Genomic DNA, 13,414 nt, shown 5'->3' with positions numbered 1-13,414 from the left:
TACATATTTACACAAATAGATGATAGCTGATTTGATTATTAATTTTTAGTCGCACATAATATTTTTTATGCGAAATAAAGTGTCAGTAGAGTTTTTTTTTTAGTAGAAAATCTTTTATGCATTTTACCTTTATTTTAGTATGAAAAACTTGTGAAACAATTATAAAAGAAGAAGACAAAAGATAATTTTAGTCACGATCCATCTGATGAAATTATACTCATCTTCCTACTTTACTGGTCTTCTCCTCATCCAAATTCACGCTCTCTCTCTCTCTCTCCCTCTCTATCTCTCTCAAACCCTAATTTCTCAAAGCTATCTCTCTCGCTCCCAGACGCTCTCTCTTCAACACCGTTTTCCTCAACCCTCAGGTGGAAACCCTAACCTACCCGATCTAAGCGGATTCTTCGTCTGAGAGCACAATCACGGCGATGGCGCTGGTTAGTTTCAGCCGGTGAGATGCTGCCGATGCTGCGCGAGTGCGATCTCTGTTTCAGGCTGCTTCACGCTCACTTGAACTTCAACAGCCTTGGTGAGACATTCTGGGTCGAGATCTCTATTTCATATGTGTTTTGTTTGCCTTTGATTTGGGGTTTTCGTATGTGTTTTCTTTGCCGAGGGTTTGAGTTGTTTTTGAATGTTTATTTTGATCAAGGTGAAAGTAGTTTGGTTTCGGTGTGTGCTTTCGCCGGAGAAGATCCTCGGCCATTATGATCCTTGGAAGAAACCCCCACCACGCTGGTCGTTGGTGTAGATTATGTGCGGCGTCGTGTCTCCTCCTTGAATCTTCCCCTTTATCTCCTTCGGATTGAAAGTGGGTTAAGTTTTTTTTTTTTTTTTTTTTTTTCCTGAAATTAATTTTTTTTATCATCATCGTGTTTTCTAGGTTTCATTGTGTTTCACACTTTCACATAATTATGAATTCACTGTTTTTGATTCTAAGGTTTCTTTGAATGTGTTTCAAATTTTACTGTCTTTTCTCGGATTATTATTATTATTATTATTATTTTTGCAAAATGCTACATTTTGATGTGAATAGATTTTTGTGTTGAAGTCATGTATGTGATTACGATACTGTTATCCTTCACTGTTGGTGACCTCTGCCCATTGCTTGATTCAGATTTATTTTTGGATTGTGCTATCTCTTTTTTCTTATTTATTTATTTGTTTTATTTTCGCTGTTAAGATCTATGATAAGAATCAAACTAGGATGTGAATGTTTCTGCAATTGAAATACCTGCAAAGTACGTGGTTATTGGGAGCTCTACTACCTTTAAAAGCTAGGAATTGGGACTGAAGTTTTATTCCTTTTTCTTGGATTATTGCTTTTGGTGGCTGATAATATAGCTCAACTTTATAACATTTTGTTATTTGAAATCTAAATGTTTAAAACTTTTTGTTCCTGTGCCTAATGATTTGGTTCTGTTTAAGATTGTTCTGAAAACCGAACCGGACCGGCTGGGTTAACCGGGAACCGGTCAGCTAGCCGGTCCGGGTAAGCCTAGAAATCGTATGGCAAAAAACCGGTGAAAAAACCGGTCGAATCGGCGTTTAACCGATAAACCGGTAGAACCGTCCGGTTTTTTAGAGGGTTTTCGGTTCGGAAATATACCCTCTAAAACGTTGCCGTTTTGTGTGGGAATAAAAAAAAAAAAAGGAAAGGCAAGTGCTGAAGCTGAACCCTAAATCACCAAACACCAATTGAAGCCACTCATCTCTCCTCTCTTCTCTGAGAAGTGAGCAGCCCTTGCAACCCACAATCCTGTCCTCTCTTCGAATTCCAACGACAGCCACCACCCACCATCCCACTTCAGAGCTCGAACTCATCGCCGAACCCTTCTCTCCTTTCTCTATCTGTCGCCCTCTCTGTCCGAGCTCGCTTTGTCGCTGTGGGTCGCGCCGCTTCGCTGCTCCTCGTGGTGGGTCATTGACGCTTCGCTGTTCCTCGCCGTGGGTCGTCGCCGCTTCTCGGATCCTTGCCGTGGGTCCTCGCCGCTTCTCTCCTCCTCGTCGTTTCTCCTTCTCCCCTCCTCGCTGGCGTCGTTTCTGCTTCTATGCTCCGCACCGTGTCTCACCGTCATTGCTTATCCGTCGTGGCTTCTCTTCTTCGCGTGGAGTCTCGCAGTCGAAGCGGCTAACTTTTGTCGTGTCTCAAGTCTCTAGTCTCTAGTCTCTGCTTCAACCATCGCAGGTCTCAGATCTCAAGTTTCAAGTCTCTTCTTCTCTGCTTCAAGCCTTCAACCCTCTCAGGTCTCAAGTCTCAGTCTCTAACACTCCCTGTTTCTATTTCCCTGACTCTATTCCTCTGAAATTTCAAATTTATTCTGAACATGCATATGATGTATTATTGATGATTCTGCTGAATTTTGAGATAATGTTTTGAATTTTTATTTCAATTCAGTCTTATCATATTGAATTAATTCTACTGAAGATTGAGTTATAAATTCAATTGTTTAATTTATTAATTTGACTGAGATTGATGTTTAGATCCAACCTGTTGTATTTGTTTTGGTGAATTGTTGTTTTGCTGCTATTGATTCAAAATAAAAATATTGCCACAATTCTGGATTGAATTTACTATATGGCTTCATATCATTTGGTTGAATTCTGCTTCATTTTTTTCTTTTGTTAATTTCTATGAATTTGAGTTTCTGTATTTTAATGATTCAAATCTATGTTTGCTTCATTTTATGGTTGCTTATTTTATTAATTTTATTGAGTTACTGAAATCTGATTCTTGGTTGCTGTTTCTTTTTCTGTTTGTTGTGTTCTGAGTTGGGGTGAGTTGTTTTTCTCTATTTGTTGTGTTTTGACTTCTGAGTTAGTGTTGGTGGTATGATGGCCGAATTTGAATTAATTGGGTAATTTTTATTTCTGGATTCTCTGATTTTTTCTATGTTTGAATTATAAAAAATTATTTTGAAAGATTTTCTTGTTTTATACCTTTGTTGCTGATTGATGAGGATTGCTGATTACTTGCGAGAACTTAGGGGAGAATAGTGTTGTTGGCTTGTTGCTGCCTCTGTGTTAACTGTTAAGTGTGTTAAGTTTTTGGTTTTTATAATTTTTATGAAATTGGAATAATTGTTGATGGTTGATTTCAGGAAATCTGGCATAATTTTGTTATGGTGTTTTACTGCTCTCTTGAATTTTGATAAATTTTGATGATAGTATGTTAAATTTTTTAAAATAATTTTATTGATGATTGATGATATTTTTTTTCAATATTTGAAATTATATATTTAAATTTTAATAATTTTATTTAATATTTAATTAAACCGGTCGAATCATCGAACCAGTGAACCAGTCACTCTACCGGTTCATTGACTGGTCCGGTTCTTGCAATCTTTAGTTAAGTAAAAAATTTAAGGAGCTTAATCAGGTTCCGTTTAAGTCTGCATTGAATCTTTCCCCTATATCTCCTTCGGATTCAAAGGTGTGTTATGGATTTCTGTTTTTTTTCCTGAAACTATTTTTTTTTAAATGATCATCCTGTTTTCTAGGTTTCTTTCTGTATCAAATAATTATAAATTTCCTGTTTTCTAGGTTTCTTTCTGTCTTTAAATTTTTCAGTTCCAATGTCTGCAAACAAACGCTACCACATTCAAAGTTTCCGAATTTACTTGAAGGTCAGAACGGAAGAAGCCTGAATCTATCACTTCGGACTCCGCATCACGGCATCACGGGCATCCGGCATTGTTCCGTATCACAGGCAGCATATCAGGTTGTGGGATGTCGCGAAGTCGCGAAATAACGAACCGGACTTGCGCCCCAGTCGTATGGTGGAAGATAACGTACCATGAGTTGTTTCCATCGTGGGACCAAACGAACATTTCTCGCCGTGGTCCTTTCATTCTGATGGAGAGAGAACGAGAAGAAATGCCAGGCAGAGCACTGGGAAGGGAGAGAGTGACGAGAGAGAATGAGAATTTAGGGCATCAGAGACCAGGTGGAAGGGGGTTCTTGGAATTAAAACGGAAAATCATAATGTGATGGAGAGAAAACGAAATGAACTTACCTAAATAAATGCGGAGCATAGAAGAAACCCGAGTAGAGCACTCGGAAGGGAGAGAATCACAAAGAACAGTGCTCTACTCGCGGTTCTTCTCTGCTCCGCATTTATTTAGGTAAGTTCATTTCGTTCTCTTTCCATCACATTATGATTTTCCGTTTTCATTCCAAGAACCCCCTTCCCGCTGGTCTCTGATGTCCTAAATTCTTATTCTCTCTCGTCACTCTCTCCCTTCCCAGTGCTCTGCCTCGCGTTTCTTCTCGTTCTCTCTCTATCAGAATGGAAGGACCACGGCGAGAAATGTTCGTTTGGTCTCACGATGAAAACAACTCATAGTACGTTATTTTCTACCATACAACTGGTGCGCAGGTCCGGTTTGCTATTTCGCGACTTCCTACAACTGATATGCTATTTCGCGACATCCTACAACTGATATGCTGCCCGTGATCCGGAACGCCGCTGGAGTATTTCTTTTTGTTGCAGCAGATACCATCACTTGTGGCATGATGTTGGCATAGGGAGTGGATTATACTTCAATCATCCTCAAATTTAAAGACGGAGACAGAAATTTTAATTATATTTTGTACCTAAATTACCCTATCCGAAATTTATAATTTCAAAATTACCCTCAATGTAAATCAGGGCTTCTTGATCAACCCTCGTGACTCATCTTCTCATTCTTCTTCGGAACAGCCACCGCAGCCACTCGAGCATTCTTCTTCAAGAACAGCCACCGCGTCGCCGTTGGCCTCGCCACCACTAGGTAAGTGATTTGCCGCTTGCGAGTTCATCTTCGTATTCCCCATCTTCTCATCTCCTCTTTTTCTCCTTCACAGGAAAATCGAAGAATGAAGCTGCCGCCTCTCCCCAATTGCTGTCCACCTCAACCATCAACTCCTCCTCCGAACTGCTCTGACCCAGGTTAGTTTTATACAAATGTTGTTTAGTTTACTGATTCCTTTCATCTTTTCCGTCGTGCCCTAATCTTTAATTTGGATTTGTTCGTGACCTAGCATCGGGACTTTTCTCTTCTTGTGATAATCAATTTGATCTGTGGATTTAACCATTATTTTTGTAATGCTTAAATCAAATTTGTTTGTATTTGAAAGGTGTATTTGTACTCAGAACCTCTTTGCTTGATTTGTAATTATTTTTGTTAATGGTGTGAAGTAGTAGCATTGAAGTTAAAGAAGTTCTTTGCCTAGTGTGAATTTGTTCGTGACCTAACATAACCCATTTATTTCAGCTTTATAATTAATGAGTTTATGATGTTTACTTCGTTTTAAGTGCCACTAATTGGATCATTACTCAATTCATTAGCCTAACTACATTTATTTGTTGATTTCATTCTGGATTATACTTTTTTTTCCCATTTTTTCATGTTTGCGACTACTATTGTTCCATGTCTGCACAGAGCTCTCATTAGCCTAACTCAATTGGACCTGTAATGTAAGATTGAATATGTAGTACAAACTTGCAAGCAAACTGTTATTAGTTACCTTGGTTTATTCTATTACACTGCACTTGTGAAAATTTTCATGGATAAAGCTGATTCGTTTCTAGACCTTATTAAGGTTTCTCATAGTTTGCGAATCATAGTCTGATAAAGCAATTGCTGCTTTTTTATGTAAAAATGGTCTAACTAAATTCATGTATATATATTTTTATAAAACATAAGTTGTACTTGATAGAGTGCTTAATCAGCTTTAAAGAAGAGGGGGAATCAGTATATAACTGAGCGTGATTCATACGCGTTACATATCCTAGACATAAGATTTGCGGTGTTCATTTTGAATGTGTAATTCTGGATACAGTCACCTAAAAATAGGAAAACGTTCTTTTACAACAAGCTTGTTTTTAAAGCAAGGGGGAAAATGTATATTTACTATTTCTTTAAAATCTTTTATGCGAGTGTTTACTACTAAGACGTAAAGATAAAATGTCATTTGCTAATCTAGAAGTGTGTATAAGGTTGTAAATTGTAATTCTCTCCAAGTAAGAATATGTACTAGTTAACATATAAACCAAGATTGGTATTTTACCTTTTCACAATTAACATATAAACCAAGATTCCCAGTACATGGGTAATATTTGCTATATGGCAATTGAAGTTTCTAATCATATAAACAGTAGGAGAATCATAGTCTCACAAAATTTGAATATATTCTTAACAAATAAACTTGTTTTTTCATTATTTGGAAAAGAGTGTATAATAATCCTCTTTCATATATGTATGAACTTTACATTGAAATGTTTAATCTATCTCTTTTTCTCTTAAAATAGTGGAAACAAGTTTATCAATTTAAACAATAAGATTATTTTATGACATGATTAGGAATTTAAAATATATGAAAATGCTAGAAAATGAAATGGGATATAGTAATTTGCGCACAGGATCAAATGCTTTAAAGTTGGGAAAGGAATTAAACGAAGATACTAAAACTCCATTGCAAATAGAGTTAAAGGACCCAAATTGTTTATGTGCTTCATGTTCTTCTCAATTTAAACTAGGGGTGGACATGGTATGGATTTTTATAAATCCAAGTTAGATCCATTTCAGAACCAGTTTTATGATTCATGAAACCAAACCAGAATTAGATTGAAAAAGAAACCGATTTTAAACCAATTTGAAAAAATAAAAATCGATTTTAAATCGGTTTTAGAATTTAATCCGGTTTTACTTATAAACTGGTTTTAAATCTGGTTTTATTTACAAATCGGTTTTAAATTTGGTTTTTTTAATCCAAATCTAAAATCCAGTTTTAAAATCAGTTTTTTCAAACAAAAATTCAGTTTTAAAACTAGTTTTTTAAAATTCAATTTTCAAACCAAATTTTTTAACAAAAAATCTACTTTTAAAACCAGTTTTTAAAATTCAATTTTCAAACCATATTTTAATAAGTTGTTTGTCTTTCTTTCCGCTGTGTATATAATGTGAACTTTTTCATCGATTATACAATATACAAAAATAACACCATAAATAACTTATATTTAGTAGAGAAAAAAATTGTGTATTTAAATTTGTATAAAATAATACAATATACAAAAATATTTATAAGTATTAAAATAATTGAAATAATAAAAATATAATATCCTATATATACATATACATGGATTACACGTTAAATAATTCTAATAAATACTAATTGGTTCTCGTATATTATAATAATAAGAATAAAAAAAAATTCTCATAACAAAAATCATTTTTCAAAAACAAAAAAACAGTTGAAAAAGGACGATTTTCACAATAATAATAATAATAATAATAATAATAATAATGGTCACAATTTGAATTAGCAAATAGAAGTATATGAATAATTATATTTAATCATAATAAAACAGTTAAAATTAAAATTCAAGAGATTAAACTTACAGAAATAATAAGAAATCTATATACATAACCCGGAGAATCCCAACTTTTCAGTTATGTGGGTATGAATTAAAAAAAAACCTTACAAATACGGTTAAGGATTCCTTGCTCCTACATTTTTGTAGGTTTATCATTAACCATCATAAAAATAATTACAAAATGTATCTCGTTTTTTTTTTTTGAAAAATTTATTAAATAGATTTTGATCCCTTTAACTTTTGTTATTTACACTTTTTCTCTTTATCTTTTAGTTTTAGATTCAAAGAAGAAGAAAGGTCTGCTAACGTTTATAGAATCAATTTCTATCAACGCCATTTTCTCATCTTCTTCCTATGCTCTATCTCTGGTTCGCCTACTCTCGCCGCCACAACACGCATCAGACGCCGCCGCTCCCTGCGTCCGCCGCCGCTCCTCACATTCTCGGAGGAACGAACTATCAGTATCACCACCCTGTTAAATTTCGCAGAGAAAGAACGAGAACCAGAGCGACCCTTGATGACACTGAAATAGGACAACTTTCCTCAACCACACTTCTTGTTGAGGACGACAAACCCAGCAAGGTATACTTTTTCCTCTGCCTTCTTTTCAGTTCGGTTTGATTCTTTTAGAATAGTCAAGATGATGAATTTTGAATCCTTAGGGTAGCTTTTCAGGCAATGATTTTTGCCCTGCTTCGAGTTTCCTTGGTGTTTTGATTTGAATTTGATATGCTTTATTTATTTATTTTCATGTCTGCTTAGAAAGTAGAGGAAAGTGTAAAAGTGCTAAAAGATGCAGCTAAGACGAGAAAGGTAGCAGCAGAGAAGGTTCTGTCTGCACTTTCTGTCATTGAGAAAGCGAAAATTGATCCTTCTGGCTTTCTTGAAACCCTCGGTGGCAATGAATCCCCTGGGAGGACATGAATGCTAATTTTCACCGCTGAGGTGAACATATTTGTATTACTTTTTTGTTTGCTCGTTCTTTGGCTATAATCTGTTTCTCCCTTTGCATGCTTATACTTGGCAATTTATACTTACCATGCTTAGACCTGCCATTTATATGTACTATGTTCTAAATTTTAAACATATGCTTTTGGTATGGAGGTCCTTGCAAATTTCCTTTCCAATCCGTTGGCTTCAGGAGGAGACAGTGATGCTGCAGGATGGCCTTATTTGGCTTTTGATCTTGACCCCGCACTAGTAAATGTCAGTGTACTTAAGCTTTCTGCTTAGTTGTTACCTACTAGAAATATGCATACGACTTATTCTTTTCTGAAGAGTTCTTGAACTTCATGAGTAGAACGCTGAACGCATGCTCTCTATGTAATTGTGTGTAGCATGAGATGGCAGCAGAATAAGTGTTAATTTGAAGTCAAACATATTTCTCTTCATATCTCAATGTTTTATCCACTTCATTTTTTTTTTGGTCGATATCCACTTCATTTTAACATGTACTTTTACTGTTAAATTGCTAGGCAGGCTGCTAAAAAAGCCGGCTTTCCAATTCACTATGGGGATGGATCACATCCTGCTGTTCTTCAGTCGGTCGGTATCTCTTCTCCAAAAGCTATTATGGTTATGTTCACCGGAAAGGAAAAGACAGCGGAAACTGTTCAGAGGCTACGGTTTACTTACCCTGCAGTAATATTCATTTTCCCTCCCTTTACACTTTCTTGCTTACCAATTTGACATATGATAACTAAATATATTTTTTGTTTCTAAACCGATCCATTTATCTATCTTAGGAAGATCCAAGAATTTCATTTTACGTTCAACTTAGGGTATATATTGTTAGGTCCAATAATAGGGAGTTTGGCTGATAAAGTTCTTAACTATTTGATTTGCCTTTTCTTGTTCCCTTAGTTTGCTTTATCCTATCTGGATTGCTTACTTTATGATGAAAATCCGCAGATCCCAATCTATGCCAGAGCTAAAGATCTTGAGCATCTTTTAGATCTGAAGAAAGCAGGTGCAACAGATGCCGTTTTGGAAAATGCAGAGGTATTGATTCGCTTTTTCTTGCTTGTCATTTTGTCCTACTCGATGGAGCTTGCAACTGCCATTGCTCAATAGTTATGCAGAAACTACATCTAAGTCTTTTGTTTTTTGTTTTCTTTTTTTAACAATCACTCAGATTAGCTTACAGCTGGGTTCTAAGCTTATGAAAGGTTTCGGAGTGATGTCGGATGACCTAGCATAACAAGGAGAGAAATACAAGCAAAAAGTTCTATTTGAATAATGTGTCAGGAACCAACTTTTTTCAGTTAACTTTTTTAAAATTATTTTGTTTATCTTAAATTCTGTATCTTAAATTAACTCTTAATCCTAAAGTCGGTTAATGTTGGCTAATTTAAAATTGGTTCCCTATACTTTTGCATCTAATTTTGAATACATACATTCATACCATTTGAGTATGGTTATATGCAAATACACCAATCAGGCCAAAATTTCAAATGAGGGAAGGGAATATATAAAAAAAGCTCATTTGTTAAAGATTCAATGTTCTTATATACAAATGCTGATTACCAAGATGTGTAGTATGAATGAGGAAAATCTGAATATCATACTACGATTTCACTCGGTAGAACACAAATCATGATCACCTTTTTGGATATTCTAATGATTACGAAATCTTGGCAAGAGCCGTTTTCCATTATATCCTAAACAAGTAGTAAATTTTCAAAAGATGTAGAACTGAAGAAACGTGACTGGATTTGCCAAAAGTGGGTCATATTAGCTGATGCAGACATATCTTCAGTGAATTTATAGGTTTTCTCCATTTTCACATGAAATTTGGAAGACATTCTTAATTGTTAATATGCAAGCAGAACTAATTCTTTGTCCATAAGCACTTAGTGATCGATCTCCTATTTTTCATATATTAAAACAATGTCATCTCTTTTGAAAATCTATTGTCAGATGATTACCTATTTCACCTGTCTAATTAGGTTTCTCTCAAGCAAATTGCTTTAAGAGATGGTGCTCATTCTGAAGAAACAGAAGTAGTTTAGGCCTGTAGATACTTGTGACTTGTCTATACCCTTGTTAATTATGCATTTATGTAGCATGAATATATATATATATATAAAGAGCTTTCAAAATCTTCTTGGTGCATATTTCCATGACTTTTGACGTCTACAATTTACATATTGGCCGCTTAAAATTCATTTGTAAAAGTTGATTCTCTCATTTTTGTATGCTTCCACGTTTCCTGCAGATGAAATTTTATGAACTTGTCTAAGAATACACAATGCTTAAATTGTAATGAAGATAAGTCAAAGGACGTTGATCTGCCTACTAATCAAATAAGTAAAGGAGATTGGATATGTCCGGGGTAAGTCCTTCAGCTGTTTTACTTGCTTACTAGCTTTTTTTCGATTTCCATTTGTTTGTAAAGGTTCCTTTTGAAAGCACTATAAGTTTGGTCCATATCAATAGAATTATGTGAATTACACTGTTCTATGATTTTTGTTCTCTTACTTTCGTAGTTGACCATATGCAATTATGCATGGCAAACTGTCCCACTTGCTCCTTATGATCTGCTGACATATTCTCGTTGGTTTTGCCGCAGATGCAGTGTTATGAATTTTTCCAAAAATATTCAGTGTCTAAAATGTAAGACAGCAGGGCCGAAGAGGATCAATCCAGATGAAGTTGAAATGAAAAAAGGAGATTTACTATTTTTCATATTGTTTTACTATTTTTGTTAACTGTTACATTTCTAGGGAATTTTTATAGCTTAGGGCTCTTTTGTGATAGAAAATGAATTTTTATCTCATTCCTGGATCCAAGGCGAATAAATTATATTGACCCCAACCATATAACTTATGCACATTGATAACTTCCCACTCATTAACCGTTTTGATGATAATTTCTTCTCCTGAGCATGTTTAAGTTTTCCACTTTTGCATAGGCCATCAATAAGTATGTTGTATGAGTGTATATTTGGTTAATGCCAATCTCTTCCATTTTACTGAATAACACAAGTGCCTTGTCAAGTTGTCGGTTTTTGCACAAAGCATCTATCAAGAAATTGTAAGTGAATATAGAAGATGGTTGACCTTTATCATGCATCTCAATTAAAAGCTCTAAAGCACGAGAGATTCTCTTTGATTTGCCCAAGTCATCAATAAGAATGTTGTAAGTTACCGTGCTAGGAACTAAATTCTTGCGACACAAGTTTAGATGTCCAAAACTACAAGCTAAAATCAAGGCAAGAGAAATATTGATGCAGAAAAATATCTGCTTTGAAATACCTAGGTGGCCAAACCACACTCATTTAAGCAGGTCAAAATCCAGTGTAAAGCAAATATTGCCAATCTCCATAGAGAAGTCATTGATCAACAAGCAAACTAACAATAAAATTTGAAGTTGGGAAACCATAACCGAATTATTAACAAACTCATTTTAGAATCACATTTTTCATAATAATGTAATTTTCCTTATACAGAATGCAATGGATTTGCAAATGTTTATAGCACTCTTTTTTGTTTTTCTTAGTTTGTAGCATGATAATAGTTAAGATATATGATCTCATAGGATAACAGTAAAGAACTATTAATTAATATAAAGAGATCTTAAACACTAAACCTGTAAGCTACAACTAGGAATATCCTCTAAAGAATCAATAAAGCATAGTGGAATTAAAAAGGATGATAGCAATTACAAAAATTGAAAGTTCAAAATTAATTGAATAAAAATGAGATAGTCAAGACATCAATGGTATTGATGTTATGGCATTGCCAAAGTTCTGTGACCCAACAGATATAGAATTTACAGAAATATGATACATATTCTGCAACAATAGAGAGGTGATTTCAATTTGAGTTGATGTATTTTACCTTCATTCATCCGTTCAATAAGCCTCTAGCAATCATTTCCCGAAGAAGTTTCTCTGCCATGTCATTCTCACCTTTTTCAAACAAAGCACGAATAACAATTTCAAAAGTCACAGCATTTGGTAAGCAACCATTGTCTTCCATTTTTGACATCAGGGCCAATGCTTCTTCAAATAAGCCCTCTTTGCAGAGCCCGTCGATCTATATTCGGGTCAATGCCACTCTTTTTCATTTGATTAAATAACACAAATGCCTTGTCAACTTGTTTGATATTGAACATCCCATCCAACAAGGAAGTGTAAGTGATTATATTAGCAGGTTGACCTTTATAATGCATCACAAGAAGAAGCTTTGAAGCACAAGTGATTATTTCTATTTTTTCATTGAAAAATTGAAACTTTGAGAAGAAAGAAACTAAATTGAGAGAGATACCTGAATTGAACTACCGAACTAAAGCAGAGAGTCGGAGTGAGTCCAGACAAGAGAAGAAATGTTGCTTCGACTTCGAGCAGACACGGAAGCAAGACACGGCGAGACCACCCACCAACGACCGCGAGACACGGGGAGGAGCAGAGCAGTAGCGACAACGCACGGTGAGGAGCAGAGAACCAACGATGGTGTACGATGATCAGAACGAGGGACCACAGAGGGAGAGGAATAGTGAACGAGCGACCGCAGAGGGAGAGGAATAGAGAACGAGCGACGATGGTGAAGGAGGCAATAACCCTAGCAGAGGCAAATGTCTCGTCTCTTTTGAAACTATGATTAAAAGAAAAACGAAGAATGTGTAAAAAGAAAAAATACAGGGGTAAATGTTTAATTATAAATTCTTCCAAAAATCAAAAAACAGGGTGCTATTTATAAATATTTTTAGAATGGTTAATGTTACTCCCACATAAAAGTAGGAGTAACATATCCGTAGCCTACAAATACAATACATGAATCCTGCTCATACATGATTGTACCAAAGGAATCAAAATCTTTCTTCAATCAAATCAATTTATTTTTCCAACAATATCACAATATTATTTTTGGAACACACACCAAATTGGCCGATTGGGGACGTAATAAAAAGAATTATATTATTTAGCAAAAACGTTACCTTCATTATGTGTCAGTGTGACAGTGTCACACCATCATCTATCTCAAGAAAAATTTTGTACGAGAGATTGGTTCCGAATCAGCATTGTAATTATGTGAGTATAAGATTTGATCATTC

At 35.1% G+C, this 13,414-nt stretch overlaps 1 protein-coding gene and 1 long non-coding RNA gene across 11 annotated transcripts; one reads left to right on the top strand and one right to left on the bottom strand.

The window, feature by feature from the left end:
• Positions 1-189: 189 nt before the first annotated feature.
• Positions 190-11,255, top strand: LOC112756025 (K(+) efflux antiporter 3, chloroplastic). Of its 10 annotated transcripts, none has more exons than XM_072197807.1 (10): positions 190-529; positions 653-811; positions 4,652-4,772; positions 4,846-4,930; positions 7,631-7,939; positions 8,120-8,302; positions 8,462-8,563; positions 8,837-8,998; positions 9,269-9,358; positions 9,492-9,713. In XM_072197807.1, the coding sequence occupies exons 6-10, from the start codon at positions 8,282-8,284 to the stop codon at positions 9,555-9,557; spliced, it is 441 nt and encodes a 146-aa protein (XP_072053908.1). In that variant the 5' UTR covers positions 190-529; positions 653-811; positions 4,652-4,772; positions 4,846-4,930; positions 7,631-7,939; positions 8,120-8,281; the 3' UTR covers positions 9,558-9,713. The 10 variants fall into 10 exon arrangements, 6 of the variants coding, with proteins under 6 accessions (XP_072053908.1, XP_029149788.1, XP_072053906.1 ...); XR_011862720.1 differs by lacking the exons at positions 190-529; positions 653-811 and adding exons at positions 10,575-10,691; positions 10,929-11,255 and having other exon boundaries at positions 4,379-4,772; positions 9,492-9,599; XM_029293955.2 differs by lacking the exon at positions 8,120-8,302.
• A 764-nt stretch (positions 11,256-12,019) lies between these two features.
• Positions 12,020-13,029, bottom strand: LOC112756026 (uncharacterized). Its single transcript, XR_003179124.3, has 2 exons — positions 12,628-13,029; positions 12,020-12,519 (listed from the first exon to the last, which is right to left on the bottom strand). It is a non-coding gene; the product is annotated as an uncharacterized lncRNA (long non-coding RNA).
• Positions 13,030-13,414: the final 385 nt, after the last annotated feature.

This window comes from Arachis hypogaea, chromosome 6 (assembly GCF_003086295.3).
Source record: "Arachis hypogaea cultivar Tifrunner chromosome 6, arahy.Tifrunner.gnm2.J5K5, whole genome shotgun sequence".
NCBI classification, from domain to species: domain Eukaryota; kingdom Viridiplantae; phylum Streptophyta; class Magnoliopsida; order Fabales; family Fabaceae; genus Arachis; species Arachis hypogaea.
This window is presented reverse-complemented; position numbering and strand designations above follow the sequence as displayed.